Source organism: Apium graveolens, unplaced genomic scaffold (assembly GCF_009905375.1).
Source record: "Apium graveolens cultivar Ventura unplaced genomic scaffold, ASM990537v1 ctg1077, whole genome shotgun sequence".
NCBI classification, from domain to species: domain Eukaryota; kingdom Viridiplantae; phylum Streptophyta; class Magnoliopsida; order Apiales; family Apiaceae; genus Apium; species Apium graveolens.
Window position 1 is genome coordinate 65,145 of NW_027417092.1, and position 18,485 is coordinate 83,629.

General features: G+C 33.9%; 2 protein-coding genes across 2 annotated transcripts; one reads left to right on the top strand and one right to left on the bottom strand.

Annotated features, from left to right (window-relative positions):
• The first annotated feature begins 11,105 nt into the window (after window positions 1–11,105).
• Window positions 11,106–11,678, top strand: LOC141699698 (uncharacterized). The gene has a single exon (XM_074503550.1). The coding sequence runs from the start codon at window positions 11,106–11,108 to the stop codon at window positions 11,676–11,678; it is 573 nt and encodes a 190-aa protein (XP_074359651.1).
• A 2,053-nt stretch (window positions 11,679–13,731) lies between these two features.
• On the bottom strand, window positions 13,732–15,408 carry LOC141699699 (UPF0481 protein At3g47200-like). The gene has a single exon (XM_074503552.1). The coding sequence runs from the start codon at window positions 15,406–15,408 to the stop codon at window positions 13,732–13,734; it is 1,677 nt and encodes a 558-aa protein (XP_074359653.1).
• Between the last annotated feature and the right edge of the window lie 3,077 nt (window positions 15,409–18,485).

The following is an 18,485-nucleotide window of genomic DNA, read 5'->3' on the forward strand; positions in this document are numbered from 1 at the left end:
TGGCCCAGACTTTAGTCCAGGCACTTAGAGAGGAGCTTAGGCGTATTCCGCCTGGGTTCTGAGATGGTTTGAGACGATGACTCCAGAGTATGTGTGTATATAGAGGCAGCATAGTATAACCTAGTGAGTAGTGTGTATGTGTGTATCAGTAGTTTAACTTGTAATAGTAGTTTAACTTGTAGCGATAGTGTGACTTGTAGCCGTAGTGATGGCCAGTAGCCCGAGACTTTTTGTATCAAGCATTTACACCTGAAGCTGGTGTCATATATATATATATAAACTGAACTTTTCAAATATCTTTTATTTAAATATTAGTCTTTCCAGTTTTACAGCATTTACTTTCACTTTATTGCTTTACAATCTTTTATACTATAATTCTTGTTGAAAAAAAAAAAAAAAACAGAAAAGAAAAAGAATAAACATTTTATTTAACAGTTTACATTTCTAGTTTTTACATTTAGTAACTGTTTTCTTTAAATAAACCATGTTATTAATACAGGATAAATTGTTTCCATTACATACTGTCAATTGTTTATTAAACTGTTAAATAAATATCACCTGTTTTATTATCAGAAAAAGATGGCACCAAAAAGAAAGACTAGGGCTGAGACCTCTAACAACAATTCTGAAGGCCAGACTAATGAAACCATGAACCAAATGTTCCATCTGATGCAACAACAGATGGTAATGATGCAGCAGCAGATGCAGCATCAGCAACAGCAGATACAACAACAAATGTTACCACAACCACCTCGTCTTGAGCCTCAACCTGTTGTTACTTTTAAGCAGTTTCAGTCAGTTAAACCTCCAGAATTTGATGGGTCTACTGATCCTATTAAAGCTACCACCTGGTTAAAGGAAATAGAGAAAGCTTTTGTACTAGTGAAGGTAGGTGAGGACCAAAAGACTGATTTTGCTAGTTACTTGTTGAAGGGAGAGGCAAATTATTGGTGGGAATCTAAAAAGGCTTTAGAAGGTCAAGATGTTATTGCTTGGGATAGGTTCAAAGAATTATTTTTAGAGAAGCATTTTCCTCGCTACGTAAGAAATCAGATGCACATAAAGTTTTTAGAGCTGAAGCAGGGAAGTATGTCTGTGACTGAGTATGAAGCCAAATTTAATGAGTTGGCTAGGTTTGTTCCGGAACAGGTGGACACTGAAGGGAAACGAGTGCAGAGGTTTCAAGAAGGATTACGACCATGGATACGCGGACAAGTTGCAGTTTTTGAATTAACAACATATACCACTGTAGTCCAGAAAGCTTTGATCATCGAAGGGGAAAGTGAAAGATCTCAACGAGACAGAGGACAGGGAAGTTTTCAAGACCGTTTCAACAGAAAGCCGGGATTTCAAGCCCGAGCAAATCTGAATTTCAAAAGGATAGGACAGGGTACACAAAAAGCAGGTAATCGTTTCCAAGTCTCCAACCAGCAGGGAATTGTTAAGGTTTCGGTGCCGTATTGCAAAACTTGTGGACGCAAGCATACCGGCGTATGTATTAAAGCAGAGGTGACATGTTTCAAATGCAAGCAGAAAGGGCACTACTCTAACGAATGTCCGACAGGAAAAACAACAGAAATCACTTGCTATCAATGCGGAAGGAGAGGGCATATCGCTAGGAATTGTAAAGGACCAGCAATGGTAGCCAGTATTCCGAAAATATTGGCATTACCTCCGCCACCGCCGCCAAATCAACCCAGAGCAAGGACTTTTAATATGACCATGAAAGAAGCAGTGCAGAGTCCAAGTGTGATTGCAGGTACGCTTTTGGTGAATTCCGTAGATTCCAAAGTATTAATTGATTCTGGAGCTACTCGTTCATTTATTTCTGAAGAATTTCTTGATAAGTTACATTGCGAAATCGAATGGTTGGGCGAGACGTTAATCATAAAATTAGCGAATGACGACCAAGTTCCAGTAAATCGAGTATGTCCTGCGTGTAATGTAGAAATAGCTGGACATCATTTCTCTGTAAACTTAATTCCTTTTAAGCTAGGAGAATTTGATGTGATTTTGGGAATGGATTGGTTAGCATATCATAAGGCTCAAATAGATTGTGCGAATAAGAAAGTGAAACTGCGAACTGCGGAAAATGCAACGGTAATATTTAAAGGCGAAAAACAACGGAAGAAATTTCTCACCGTAATGCAGACCAAATGATTGCTTCAACAAGGATGTGAGGCGTACATAGCTTATGTGTTAAATACTGAAAAAGGAAGTCCTAAAATAGAAGATATTCCAGTTGTATGTGAGTATCCGGACGTCTTTCCAGACGAGCTTCCAGGATTACCGCCAGATCGAGAAATTGAGTTCACGATTGATCTAGCACCAGGTACAGAACCAGTTTCGAAAGCTCCATATCGAATGGCTCCAGTTGAAATGAAAGAATTGTCAACGCAACTGCAAGATCTTCTAGACCGAGGCATTATACGACCTAGTGTATCCCCATGGGGTGCACCAGTGTTATTCGTGAAGAAGAAGGACGGCAGCATGCGATTATGCATCGACTATCGGGAGTTGAATAAACTCACTATTAAGAACAAATATCCTTTACCGAGAATCGACGATTTATTCGACCAGCTAAAAGGAGCTGCATGGTTTTCAAAGATAGATTTGGGATCAGGCTATCATCAATTGAAGATTAAAGCTGAAGATATTCCAAAAACTGCGTTTCGTACGAGATATGGACATTACGAGTTTCTTGTAATGGCATTCGGTTTGACAAACGCGCCAGCTGCAGTCATGGATTTGATGAACAGGATATTCAAGAAATATTTGGACAAGTTCGTGATTGTATTCATTGATGACATTTTGATTTACTCCGAGATAGAAGAAAAGCATGCAGAACACTTGAGGATAGTTTTGGAAATTCTGAGGAAAAAGCAATTATACGCAAAATTCTCAAAATGTGAATTCTGGTTAAGGGAAGTACAATTTCTAGGGCATATCATCAGTAGAGAAGGAATCCAAGTTGATCCAGCAAAGATTGAAGCTGTGTTGAATTGGGAAAGACCACAGACGCCGACAGAAGTTCGAAGTTTCTTGGGATTGGCAGGATATTATCGAAGATTTGTCAAAGATTTTGCAAAGATAGCAACGCCGCTGACTAAGTTAACTCGAAAAAGTGAAAAGTTTGAATGGAATGATAAATGTGAAGAAAGTTTTCAAGAGTTAAAGAATCGGTTGGTGACCGCACCAGTACTTGTACTGCCAGACGAGCAAGGAAATTTCGTCATTTACAGTGACGCTTCGTATCGCGGGCTAGGATGTGTATTGATGCAACACGATAACGTCATCGCATATGCTTCGAGACAACTTAAACCTCATGAACAGAAATATCCTACGCATGATCTGGAATTGGCAGCGATTGTATTTGCATTAAAGCTTTGGAGACATTATCTATACGGTGAAAGATGCGAAATCTACACGGATCATAAAAGTCTGAAGTATATCTTTACACAAAAGGAACTGAATATGCGACAACGTCGATGGCTAGAATTGATAAAGGATTACGATGTTACAATCAGTTATCATCCAGGAAAAGCAAATGTTGTCGCGGATGCGTTGAGCAGGAAAGGAAGATTGAATTGGTTAACTTCATGCGAAGAATTGACCAAGGAATTCGACAAATTGGAAATTGAGATTCGTATTCCCAATGAATCTGCAGAAGCTATCTACACTATGACTTTCCAACCGGAGTTACTAGAGAAGATTCGCCGCTGTCAAGATGAAGTGATGAGTCAAAATGACGACTTGACGGGAGAAGAAATTACAACTCAGAGAGATAACGAAGGAATTTTATGCTTTGCGTCCAGAATCTGGATCCCTAATGTGGTAGAATTAAAAGAAGAAATAATGCGAGATGCTCACAATTCAAAGTATTCCATTCATCCAGGAAGTACAAAAATGTATCGCGATCTGAAAGAAAACTTCTGGTGGCCGAACATGAAGAAGGAAATAGCTGAATGGGTGAGTAAATGCTACACATGCCAGCGAGTTAAAGCGGAACATCAATGTCCGAGCGGGTTATTGCAACCATTAGACATTCCAGAATGGAAATGGGAACATCTAGCGATGGATTTTGTGGTAGGACTACCGAGGACTAGGGCAAATTATGATGCGATATGGGTAATCATTGACAGACTTACAAAGTCGGCACATTTTCTACCAATTAATGAAAGATTTTCGCTCGACAAATTAGTGCACATGTATCTCAAGGAAATTGTGATGCGACATGGAGTTCCAATATCTATCGTGTCTAGATCGAGATCCTCGTTTCAACTCAAGATTTTGGAGACAATTTCAAGAATGCCTTGGAACAAAATTAAACATGAGTACCGCTTATCATCCGCAAACCGATGGACAAAGTGAAAGAACTATCCAAACAATTGAAGACATGCTACGAGTTTGTGCGATCGATTTTGAAGGCAGTTGGGATGAACATCTACCCCTAGTGGAATTTTCTTATAATAATAGCTATCATGCCAGCATTGGAATGCCGCCGTATGAAGCACTATATGGGAGAAAATGTAGATCACCAGTACACTGGGATGAAGTTGGGAGAACGCAAGATTTTGGGTCCAGAATTAATTCAGCAGACGAAAGAAAAGATTGAACTTGTTAGGAAACGACTCGATGCAGCGCAAAACAGGCAACGTAAATACGCAGACCAAGCAAGGAAGGATATGAACTACCAGGAAGGAGAACACGTATTACTTAAAATATCGCCATGGAAAGGATTGACCAGATTTAGCAATAAGGGTAAATTGAAGCCACGATACGTCGGACCATTTGAAATTTTGAAGAAAGTAGGAAAGCTTGCATACGAATTAGCTTTACCGCCTCATATGCAGCATATTCACAACGTGTTTCACGTATCAATGCTTAAGCGATATAATCCTGATTCTAGGCATGTAATAGAGTATGAACCGATAGATATCCAACCTGATTTGTCTTTTGTAGAGCAGCCGGTAAGAATTTTAGATCGGCGAGAGAAAGTATTGAGGAATAAGTCTGTATATTTAGTGCGAGTGTTGTGGAGAAATCCTATGGTTGAAGAATCAACCTGGGAACTTGAAAGTGAAATGTCAGAAAAATATCCTCATTTATTTTCATAGAAGATTCTGAGGACAGAATCCTATTAAGGGGGGGAGAATGTAACGACCGGGAAATTTACGTTGTATTATATCATATTTATAATAAAATATGTGTATTAATATGTCAGTTATGTGTGATTATCTGTTAAACCCTAATTGTTATGTGCTACGTGTATTCCGTATCATTTCTGTATTTTTAAGGTATTTTTCAGATGTTTTATATCGTATTCGTAGGTTTCATTTCAAACGTTTTACGACCTAAACAATGATTTTAAAGCCACTATTTCAAATAAAATAATGGGCCTTATTTTTCATCAAACGGCTTTTATAATCGCAATATTCTGAACATCTAGATAATTTATAAATTTTCCCGTTTTGCGAAAAATGATTTTTCCGGGCCCCATTGGGTGTCAAAAACCCCACAAAAATCACATTTTTATTTTTATAAAATTATAGGACTTTCATTTATATTATTTCTTTGCATTTTTGCATTATTCACAATTTTTGGGAATTTTTGGCATATATATTGCATATATAAAATATTTATAAATTAAATTTTAATACCCAAAAATTATGAAAATTAGGGCCAAATATTTTTATTAAATGTATAATTAGCCCCTTAATTTTTTTTAGGGGTATTATTTTTCACACTATAAATACCCTAATTATTATTAATTTAATTAATTAAAATCAGAAATTCAGCAATTATTCCCCAAATTTCCAGAATTAGGGTTTGGTGTTCTTGAGATTCAAGCAGCGATTTGATCGTGATTCCGACCTCCAAATCAGACATGTGAGTACTCAATCGAAAGCTTTTGATCTCTACTTTCGATTTCTGTCATCAATTTCGTGTTTTGTTGCTTTGATTTTCAATTCGATTTTTAGGGTTTATGTTTGATTTAGGCGTTTTTGATTCTGGAATCGTTTGATTGTTTTGATGATTTGAATAGCTTTGTCTTGAATTCAGGAATGATTTTGCATAGCTAATTAACTCGTATAACCCCAGGAGGGTATGGTTCGAGTTCATGGGTTTAGCCGAATTTTTGATTCGTTTTTCTGTGATTTTGGTGATGTTGTGAATGTTGTTGAGGGCTGGGATTGATTGTAGGAGTTAATAGCTTTATTTTCGTATATTAAACATTGAGTTTGGTTTCCGTTTAAGCCAAACCCGTTTTTCCGATTTAACCCGCCGGAAAAGCCTTGTTTTTGGCCGGAGAAGACGACGGGGCTATCGTCGGTGGTTGCTGAGTGAGTGGTTGTGACGACGGAGTTGAGGGGAATATATTGGCAGCAAGAACGGCGTCGAACCATCACGTTTTGGGCTCCGATTGAGCTTCGCCGGAACCGGCCATCAGCGCCGGATTCTGGGTTGTTCTTGGACGACCCGGGTGACCCGGTTTCAACCCGGTGTTCGACCCGGTTTCGATCCAAAAACCCCCAATTCGTTTATCTGATTTCTGTTTCTGGAATTAAAATTTATTTACTTTTATTTTGATAATACAGAATTTAATTTTGTAAATTATAAAAATCAAATAAAAATCAGATTAAAAATCTGAAAAATTTTGTAAATAATTCCTAAATTATGTTCCTAAATTATGAATTCGAATTTAGTAATTTAATTAAGTATTTAATTATTTATTTAATCACTTATCTATTTATTTATTAATAGTTAATAATTCATAATTAAGGATTAGATTTATCGAATATTACAGGGAACGATTCGATAAATAAAGGAATAAATCAAATAACTCGTAGTTATACGAGTAATTGAACGATAAGTTCGATTATTAATATTCAGACGATAGATAATTATTCGTATAATACCGTAATAATTATTCATAATGAATAATTAAATACAGATAATTAATTAAAGCGTATACGTGTAATAATAACAGTAATGTTTCGATAATTATGCAAGAAACGCGAATAACTCGTAGAAATACGAGTAGTGGATCGTTGCGTTGAAATATGATTCGAATAATGACTCATTTATCCAGTAATTAACGTCCAGTTAATGATATCGATTATTTACTTGTAAATAATCGATCTAATCAAATAAATAACGACGAGTTGTAAATATTTGCAATAAATTGTGATTAATCCTAATAATTAGGGATTAATTATTTTAAATTAGTAAATAATTATCTATTAGTTATTTAACTATTAAATATTTTAAAAAGTGATTAATTATTTCGATAATTGGTCACAAAATTTTCGATAAATCATAACTTCTTCATTTTAACTCCAAAAATTATAAAAAAATTATTTTTGACTTTGATTTTCTTAAATAATTATTTAAAAATTATTTTGGGATTCAAAAATTAGCAATAATTATTTATATTGAATAATAAATTGAATTATCAATGTTTAATTGATAATAATTCAACCGTTAGTCCGATTCGAGTGAAACGAAAGCCATTTTACTCAGAAAAATGAATTCTTTTTATTAAAAATAATATGAAGACCTAATTTCTTCTCGAAATTAGTTGACTTTATTGATTGCTTGATTATCAGTCAAAATACGCTCCGAGACGAGTCCGAAAAATTCCGGAAAAATGGGAAATGAAGTAGAAGGTGATTAATGAAGCAAACAGCGAGTCGATTTTGATTCTAAAAATTATTTTAACTATGGAAATGATTATGTGCTTATGTGCTTATATGTATTATGTGGTTAATCGAGTCTTACTTGCTTATATGTAATATAAGAGTCAGTTATAAGCGCATGGGTAGATAATGAGAACGAAATGAAGTCAATTCAAGATGCAAATTGAAGTACAAGATGACTTAACCAATCTATTTTGCTAACAGAAACTAAGCCAGCAAGGTAGATCAAGTAGAGAATAGACAGAAGTGATTTAATTGCAGTAAGTCGCGCAAAAGGCAAGTTTCTCCTCTATTCTAATTTCAGAATAGTAATATTCATTTCAAATTCTTATTACGCTTGTATTCCTTTAATTTCTTTATTCATATCTCAGTTCGATTCTTGAATTATTCTTTTCATTTGAATTTATTATTCATATTCCAATTATTACTCACAATTATTAATATATTCTGGTGATTAGAATATATCAAAGTATACCGATTGTTCCGGTTACTATTCTAAGGACTGGATAACATTACTTTTGGGGATTAAGGTTACTTAATCCTAAGGACCGGAACATAACCGGATCCTTGAGATGGGCCGTAGTGCCTGGGTGCCCGACGGGATCTATATAGTGAGATATAGATCTGCACTGTATCCTGGCTGATCAGCAGGGTATAGCTGCGAACTTGAATCCAGTGTAGTTCGTTTATATTCGCCAGCAATGGCCTTCTTTTGATTCTTATGAGGTTATATCTTTGCAGATATACCTGGAATACGGATTCAGTTATATTGCTTTAACATTGTGTATATTTGGTAGACTTGTTGAGCAATTTTGGCTCACCCCTTTTGTTGTTATTCACCTTATTGTTTCAGTTAAGAAGGAATATGAAACCCGTCAGAACACGAGTGGTAAAGAAGCAGGTCAAGCCTCGGGATCCTCTTATACCCAAGGTGTTGATCCCTATCCAGGAAGAAAGCTTTGAGTTGCCCGAGCAGGTGGAGTGTTAATAGATAGTATGTGTGTTTGAATAAAAGCTGAACTTAGTTTAAAATGAGTTAGACAATGGTTTGTAATAAAGAAAGTTTATGAGATTTTGAATGTTGGTTTGTAATAAAAGTAGTTAGTGGTTCTTGTTTTCATACTTCAACCTAGAAAGATCCTGTTAGTTGTTAAGGGGTTTAGTTTCATTTCTTTATTATTTATCAATAATCTTGTACAGGTTTGGTGATTAGCTTGTAACCCCCAGACTTATACCCCGAGTCTGGAGGGTGTTACACTTACTTGATTTGAAGGCAACTCCCTTACCTGAGAATCATCAGCTTTATCAACATTTCTGAATATCTCTGAAAGCGAATGATGCGTAACTTCTACTGCTCTATATATTGTCTTAGACACCATCTCTGAAATCTCCTTCTCCAGATTCGTAAACTTCTCTTCAAGTTGTTCCACCCTTTTAGTCACCATCGGCGGCCCCATCTACGATCAATGCTTTGATACCACTTGTTATGAACTGGCTAGTTATAACACTCAATCAGTATCAATACGGCAGTTGGCTTTCGACATGCCAATTCTCTCCCAAGAAAATAAGAAACAATTACACAATTCTGAATAACCCTAAGAGCAACTCCAATGCTCGTGGACCGGTTTCCTGTTTTCTGACCCCACTTGCCTGCCACGCATATGAGCAGCTGCAATGCAGGCCGCTTGGTGTCTTGGGAAACTGAAAATGGTCACTGGCTCCAACTATTCACCTGACACAGCATTGGACCAAAAGAAAAAAAAAAGAGGTCACGCCCTCTGTACTGGCCACGGCCAATTGCTCACTTTTTAATATTTTATTAATAAATTTTTGTCAAAACTGAACAAAGTTGACAAAAGCAGTCTAACGTTCATAAAAGCAGCCTAACGTTATAAATTGTAACGTAAATATTTTGTAACGTAAATATTAGTAACGGTAATATTTGTACCCCGTATAATTATAAATTCACTCTTATGATTCATACTCTCTATTTCTCCAAAAAATTAGATTAAAAGATGAATCCAAACAACACTCCTCCTACAAATTCTCAAAATTGAAACCCTCAATTTCCATACCCATATCCAAATCCTTTTTTTTCCAAACACACAAAATTTTAATTTCAATTCTCAAACCCCAAATTCTCAATATCAATTTCCACAATCCGTAAATTCTCAATTTCCTTTTCCGTATCCTCAAAATTCTCCATATCAATTTCCATTTCCTCCATTTTCAAACCCACAATTTGAAATCCAACAATCACCTACTCAAAATTTCCCGCATTCACAAGTGCCTGCTTTTAATAATGCAAAATTTATTGATCTTAATGATGATTACGAGGAAATCGAAGATATTCGAGAAAGTACCGGATAGTGGAAGTGGGTTGAAGATAAACTCTTAATAAGTGCATGGTTAAATGTATCAATTGACCCACTGGTCGGCACTGATCAAAAAGCTGATGCGTTTTGGGAACGAATTCAGCAATATTGTGTAGAAGAAAATCCCGGTGTCATCAAAAGAGGAGTTGTGGCTATAAGAAAAATGTGGCAACGAATAAATGAAGGTGCTAAAAAATATGGAGCGTGTTTTGAAAAGGCCCAAAAACAAGTCGGAAGTGGTTCAAACTTGAGCAACATAATTGATGCAGCTCATTCACTTCATACAACCACGTACAAGAAGAAGTCTAACTTTGAACCACATTATTTCCAGCTTCATGGATAACCCAAGTGGAGAACTCCGTCATCTACTAATAGTTCTAAAAGAACTAAATTAAGCTCTTCTAGAGCCTACTCATCATCAGGAAATAACGATACACCAACAAGTGAGAATGCTGTTGAATCTCCAGTTCGTCCTATGGGAGTGAAAGCAGCTAAAAGGAAGGGGAAAGGGAAGGCAAGAACAACAGAAGCAGCTGAGGAGTTGGAAGCATTAAATGCAAGTGCATACAGAAAGCTGAACTTAATGGAAGCATTAAATGACATTAAGCAAAAAGAAATTGAGACTCGACAAAAAGAAATTGAAGCAAAACAAACTGAGATGGATTTGCAAGTCATTTTGGCAGATACTAGTAAAATGAATGAGGCTCAGCGGAAAGTTCATTCAAAAATGCTTGAGAAAATAATGGCAAGAACCTAGTGTTTATTTTTATTTGTTTGTAATATAGCCGTTGGAAGCTAGTGTTTGTTTTTATTTATTTGTAATCTAGCCGTTGTAATCTAGCCGTTAGAATAAATTCTCTTTTTCCCTTCTATATAAACTACCTTTCTCAGATCTTTGAAATCACTTTCATATGGATCAAACACTAGAAAATTTAACTGAAGGCTTTATTGATGGTTTTGCTTCGACGATACCGAAGATAATCGTCGTCTCGAACTCTATCATGAAATTTATGGTCAAAGCTCAAGATCCATGCCTCGAAAAAGTATATTCAGAAACCGTGAAGCAGGGCATCAACGTCTAGAGAATGATTACTTTTCAGCAAATCTGGTATATCCTAAAGAAACATTCCGACGAAGATTTCGTATGGGAAGGCATGTTTTTCTACGTATTGTGAATGCAATGTCAAATTTCGATCCATACTTTCAACAAAGGGTCGATGTTGTGGGAAGAAAAGGTTTATCACCATTACAGAAATGTACTGCGCCAATGCGTATGTTAGCATATGGAATATCCGCTGACGCTGTTGATGACTACGTTCGTATTGGAGAGAGTACTGCAGTTGAGTGCTTAAAAAAATTTGTCTCAAATATCATCATGATATTTGAAAGTGAATACTTGCGAAAGCCAAACTCCGGTGATGTTCAACGGCTATTACAGATGGGTGAGGCTCGCGGCTTTCCTGGTATGATGGGCAGTATAGACTGCATGCACTGGCAATGGAAAAATTATCCTAAAGCCTGGAAGGGAATGTTTATGAGTGGTCACAAAGGAGTTGCAACAATTATACTGGAAGCGGTTGCTTCATCTGATCTGTGGATATGACATGCATTTTTTGGAGTTGTTGGATCAAATAATGACATAAATGTGTTAGAACGGTCGCCAGTATTTGATGATGTGCTAGAAGGTCGTGCTCCAGAGGTAAATTATTCCATCAACGGAAACACTTATAACATGGGATACTACTTAACATATGGAATATATCCTGAATGGGCAACATTCGTTAAAACGATACCACGTCCTCAAAGTGAGAAAAGAAAATTATTTTCAAAATATCAAGAAAGCCAGCGAAAAGACGTCGAACGAGCTTTGGTGTGTTACAGTCTCGTTTCGCAATTGTGCGTGGTCCTGCACGTTTTTGAGACAAAGCAGATCTTGGAAAAATTATGAGAGCATGCATTATAATGCATAATATGATTGTTGAAGACGAGAGAGACACTTATGCCACGCAATTTGGTCCTTTACCAATTTATGATGATGCAACAAATGGTTTATTTCAACCAAATTTAGGTGAAGAACCATTTATCCCGTATGAAAGGTATATCCAAAATACGTTACAAATGCGCGATAAACGGACACATCGTCAGCTACAAAATGACTTGGTTGAGCACATCTCGCAGTTGCATAATAGTCGTTAATTTCTTATTGCACTATTTTTAATTGTTTGTTTCCTCGTGTAATGTTTTTAATTTATTGTTTTTAATTCAGTTGAATGTATTCTCTTTTAATATTAATTTTCTTAAGAATTGATCATTTTAATTTAAATAATTACAATTTAAATATTATTTAACAAATTAAAATTATAATACAAAACACTAGTTAACTTGAAACATAATAAAATATGACAAAGAAGGGCCCGCGAAATGTGGCAAGCGGGCACGTGCTTTGGAGGAGTTTGCCCAAATGTTTTATCTTGCCCTGTTTCTCCACCTGGACTGCATGATTTGACATAAAAAGAGGAAATGGGCATGCAGCATTGTAGCTGCTCTAAGAACTAGTCCTGGTGAAAAGTTGGCCTAGCCACTCCAACCCTCATAGCTTAATTTATCCATTTAAATTTTCACTTTTTCATATGTGGGCTCCAATTATATTAGAGTTAACCTATATTTAGATGGTGATGTAGAGGTAGAGTAATTTTTAATTTGAGTGTCTTGCAGTTGGGTAATGGCCACCAAAGAGGCCACATGACAGTTTTTAGTACTTACTTCAGCGCTACTGCCCTACTTAAACATGGTCATGTCCACGTTTATCTGCCCGAGGTGGGAAATGGACAACATTTTTGTTACCATTGCAGTTGCTTAAATGTTCTCCTTACTCCTCCTTTATACCCTTACGTCCTGCATTTACTGATATGCCCCAAATTTTACTTGATATTTAATGTTTACCCCTAAACTTGTGTTATTGACCTCTTTTTTATCCTCTGTTAATTTGTTGACTGATTTCTCTTTACACTTCTTTCTCAAATATATTATCAAAATGTTTTCCATTAACGGGGTTCATTACGGTTCATTTCCTAAATCATATTATGCATTCATCTTTTTTTTGTCAGGTGTATATCTGATCAACTGTTATCATGTCATATTGACATACTACTAGTTAAGTTTTGTTAACAAGATTAACTTCGGATTATATCTTTTCATTGCTGTATATATTTGTACTACACTATAATCATGTAATATGATAAATCATAAATACATTTATAATTTTGTAGTGAAAGGATCTAATGTTTAAGCGATCTATATTCAACATTGGCCCTCATTAATAATATTAATTTTTTTTTGAAACTTATTAATAATATTAATTAATTATTATGTTCGGCTCTATTGCAATCAGATTGTGAGAAGGCAATGGTGCAAATGACAGCAAAAGTTTACAACAAATTAACAGGGGAATGCAAAGCACAAGAGATGTAAGATCTAAAAGTTTAAATGATTTTATTAATCTTAATGGATAATACAACTTAATTAGAGTGTATACTTCATTATTGCCAACAGATGAACATTACAATGATCCAGGTCATGTGATGCAAATAAAAAACCAAAGCATTCAGTTCTCATTCAGAGCTGAACGCCAGAATGAAATCAGTTAATATATGCTACTATATTCCTAATACATCACACACAGTTTGCACTACAGTGAGGATTATTACAATACCTGCAGCAATGAAAGAGATGGCAGACCATGGATTGTTAAAGTACTTGTTCTTCAAGATCAGTCTCCATCTGAACCACCTCGACTTCCACCTGTGAATGTAATCTTTGCTGTACCCATCCAGATCTCTACAAGTTTCCGCAAAATAGAAGTTTCTATCATCCTCTATTACCTCCTTGTGTATGTTGTTAAAAAGGTCAGCTACTAGTTGTTTGTCACCAAGCAGATTTTTGATTATTTTGTGCTTCACTAGCAATTCGACATCTTCAGCTGTATTTATAAGTCTATCCATGAAGATTATATAGCTGGTGATGAACTTGTCGCTGTGCTCATATTGTTCAAATGCTATCAGATTCCGGAAAAAGGTTTCAGTCATATCATTAACTGTCAACTGGGGAATTGTTAACAGTCCGGCTTTTTTATCAAACGATACTTCAAACAATTTGCTCTTCCCGTGATTGAAACGGACCCCAGCTTTCTGTAACTTACTAGCAGTTCTGTTATATTCAAACCTGCCGCTGCCATTGGGTAATGACTTGCGTGTACTGTTAGAGGGTACGTGTAGAGTAAGCAGGAAATCGACCAGATGCCATGCATATTTACAATCAGGTGTGAGGCTTAGTCTGCATGTAATCCCGACTTCCTCAAAATATTCAAGCAAATCTTTTAGAAAAGACTCTTGATAATAGTCATGTGAACGTTCATAAGTCTCCAAATAATTGACCGGTGTAGCTTCAGCTGATTCCTTAGAAGACTCCTCACAATGAGCTGAATGTTCTGAAGACTCCTGAAAAATGTCAGCTAAATTTCCAACACTCTCCTGGAAATAGTCAGGCGAATCTTCCAAAATATCAGGAGAATACTCGGGTAAATCTTCCAAAGTATCATGAAAATACTCGGGCAAATCCTCAGAATAATCTTTTTTATGAACAGGATCCAATATTCTTAGTAGCCCTGCAATGAAAAATAGAGGAAGCTGATTTTCAAGTAATAACATGTCGTGCATTATATCACTTGCCTTCCATGAATTTCCACCTAAGATTTCAGCTTGATCTGACATATGTGCATCGTCCTTTACGATGAGTTGAATGATGAAGATGGCATCCACCAATATCATCTTAGAAAACTCTTCCGAATTAAATTTAAAATCTTCATAGCAGGCGCGGACGTGACCTTCCACTTCGGTTACATGTTCACCCAACTCATTCAAACTGATCCCATATTTATTCAAACAGTGCTTCAGGCATTTTAATTTGTACACTTCCATGGCTTGTAAATGGCTCTTTCCATGGTGAAGTGGCCCAATAGAGACTACACGAGGTGTATAAGATTCTTCTTTCAATTTCCTGTATTTCTCAGAGACTTTAAAGATAAATCCCCCATACAAATCATCAGGCAATGCAACTAGTTCCTTGTTCAGAGAAGATACTAAACTTTTTACAGCCAACTCTCTTGGTCTTTTGAAATCGTCTTGACTTGGGTGAACTTCTTTGTTCTTTTCTTCTATATATATGTGAACTTCTTTGTTGTTTTCTTTTAAATTTATACGAACTTCATTCTTGTCTTCTTCTACAACCATATAAACATCTTTGTTGCTTTCTTTTGTAATCATTAAGTTATCCATCTTGATTTTCCTTTACAGCTGAATTTAATCAACTGAAAAACATGACGAGAGACAAGTAAATGCCTTGTACATTCTACACAATAGGAGGTATGTTTTTATGTTGCTAATTGATTATTATCCACGCAAGGAGTTTGAAAAACTACAACAACTCAACTACTGCACAAATCTTATTGGTCAATACAAGGTATATTATATTCTCTCCGTCCATTTTAGTTGTCACATTAGTTTTGACTAAAAATTAAAAGTTGTTCTTATATTATTTAAATAAACTGAAAATTATTTATTGAAGTCCATTAAATATATTTTTCAATAATATAAGTCTTTATTTTGTTCAATTATAAAATATTAATAAATTTCGGTCAAAATTTAGTCAATTTCATGACAAAAAATCAAAAGGAACAACTAAAAATGGACGGAGCCCTTATGTCACTAGACAACGACCAATGTTCTAAAAATATGGTGCCAATTAATTGATGGCTAAACTAAAGGAAATAATTTTTTTTGGAAAATTAATTATCATATTTTTTTGGGCATTTTTGAAAAATACCCAATTTCAAAAATATTTTAGCAAAACTAATGCCATTTTAAAAAAAAATGCAAAAATATTATTTTTTCAATTTTATTTTGCAAAAATGCGGTTTTCTACTATTCCATCAACTAGAATCAACCTCGACGAGTTTTTACAACTCCATGTAACCTCAAATGCAACTAAAAAACTCGATGCAACTAATTGCATATCTGGTTAATTTTAATTACACCTTAAATTTGGAAATAATTTGAGAAGATAGTAAAATCGCAAAAATACTTAGAAAAAATTTAGTATTTTCGGTAATTTCTCTAATTTTTGTAAAAATCGGGTATTATAATTAAATCAAGATATTTATGTCTACATAGTATACTAATTATGTATCTGTATATTTATATTATCATTTATCTATACTCTTATATTAAGACGAAGTATTATAATTTTTGTTGGTAGTTATCGGGTATCGTCGTGTCATTTATATTTTAGTTATCCTCTAAATTTATAATTATATTTAACATAAAAACACTCTCATTACTATAATAATATTCACAATATAATAATATAACTACAAATTGATTTAAATTTGTATAATGTTCTCTGACTCACATAAAATATTATATAATATTCACCCGTGCAAAAAAAAAGATTATACTATTGAACCAATGTTAAACAAAATTAAAATCTAAAAATAATTCTTTGGAAGGTATAACGGCCTTGGGATAAAAAAATTTATTAAAATTATATATTTTATATTTGAGTTTAAATAAAATTATACAATTAACACTAGCTTAAAAACTAAATATATAAAGTTAGGTTTCTTGTATCAGACTAAAACAAAATAATAGATATTACTGAAGTGGCTAAAAAATTATACTATTGAACACTAAAATAAAAATAAAAATAGGGAATAATTCGTTGATCGATATAATGACATCAGGAAAAACAAATAATATATATTGCTCATTCGGACTAAAACAAAATGATATTCAACCCACCCTAAAATAAATTAAAAAAAAAACAAAATACAATTACTTGAATTTGTTTACTATCACAAGTTTTTTCTATGTCTATAATATATACTATTTAAAATACTATAAATACGAAACATTAAAAATTTTGTATATAGTCGTCCGCTCATATGTATTTTGGTCATCCGCTAAATTTAAAATTATATTAAACATTAAAAAACTCATCAAATGATCAATTTTCACAGTAAAATTAAATTTGTATAACCGTCTCGCGGGAAAACAAAATAATATATACGGTTCCACGAGAAAAAACACATTATACTATTGAATCAGCCTAAATAAAATTAAAATTAAAAGATAATTCAATAGTAAGTATATGACCCCGGAATAAAAGAAAATAGGCTTAAAAAATTATACAATTGATATAGGATAAAAAGAAACTAAATATAATTAGGTGAATTAATGCATCCAGCTAAATCATAACAATAAATACTACTAATGCGGTTAAAAAATTATTATTTAATCAGGCAAAAATTTGAAAGATAATTCATTGGTCCATATGACAACATTGGGTAAAAATAAAATAATGTATGCTACACATTCGGCCTAAAACAAAATAATATTTACCCGGATTAAGATAAAATAAAAAACTATATTTTATTACTTGTATTCGATTAATATAACATTTTTATATATTTATAAGTTTTCTTCTATTTCTATAATATATATAATATTTAATAATAATAATTAATTAAAATAATCATGTATCGCACCAGTTATAGATTAGTATATATTAAAGACTAGAAAATTAAAAATTATTGTTGGTAGTGTAGTCGCCTATAATTTGGGCAATTAATCCACGACCATTACATATCTTAAATCAAATTGATGATAACAGTTAGATTTAAAATTATAAATCAATCTACGATCATTACATATCTTAAATCAAATTGATGGTAACAGTTAGATTTAAAATTTAAATGGTATTCAAATCTCATCAACAATATATTAAAATTATCATTATAACATATAAGAATAAAAAAACTGTGTATCATATAGATCCCGAGCAGCTCGACTCAGATGACAGCCAATATTGTTGTTATTATTGTATCACGTGGTTATTTCAATTTTAGATGTATACGCATCTCTTCCAAGTGAACATAATTAGTATATTAAATAGTCGCTACCGCTAAACAGTATTTTGGGATATTTTTATTCAAAACATAGGTAATTTGATTAATTTTTCTTAATTTGACATATTAAATAAAATCTACATTAATATTAGTATTATTATAAAATATTCATATGATATTATTCTTACAACCAATAAATGTGTCACTAGTCCTCTAATTTTGTGTTTTTTTATAAATTTTTTAGTTTTAGCATAACGAACAAAGAAATAAAGTATGTTATACAAAAAGTTAGTAAGAAAAAACAAATTTCCAAAAAATGTCAATAGTATAAGATCGAGTGAAAAACATTTTGCAGTACTTTTCATAGTACTACGTTATGAGAGTATAAATATTTTGTATTATTTTGTGTAAAAAATATTTTGTTGTATTTTATGTTGTTAGCAAACTCTG

Excerpts from the sequence above, each read along its gene's own strand:
- LOC141699699 (XM_074503552.1), bottom strand. The coding sequence starts at position 15,408 with ATGGATAACTTAATGATTACAAAAGAAAGCAACAAAGATGTTTATATG.
- LOC141699698 (XM_074503550.1), top strand. The coding sequence starts at position 11,106 with ATGCCTCGAAAAAGTATATTCAGAAACCGTGAAGCAGGGCATCAACGT.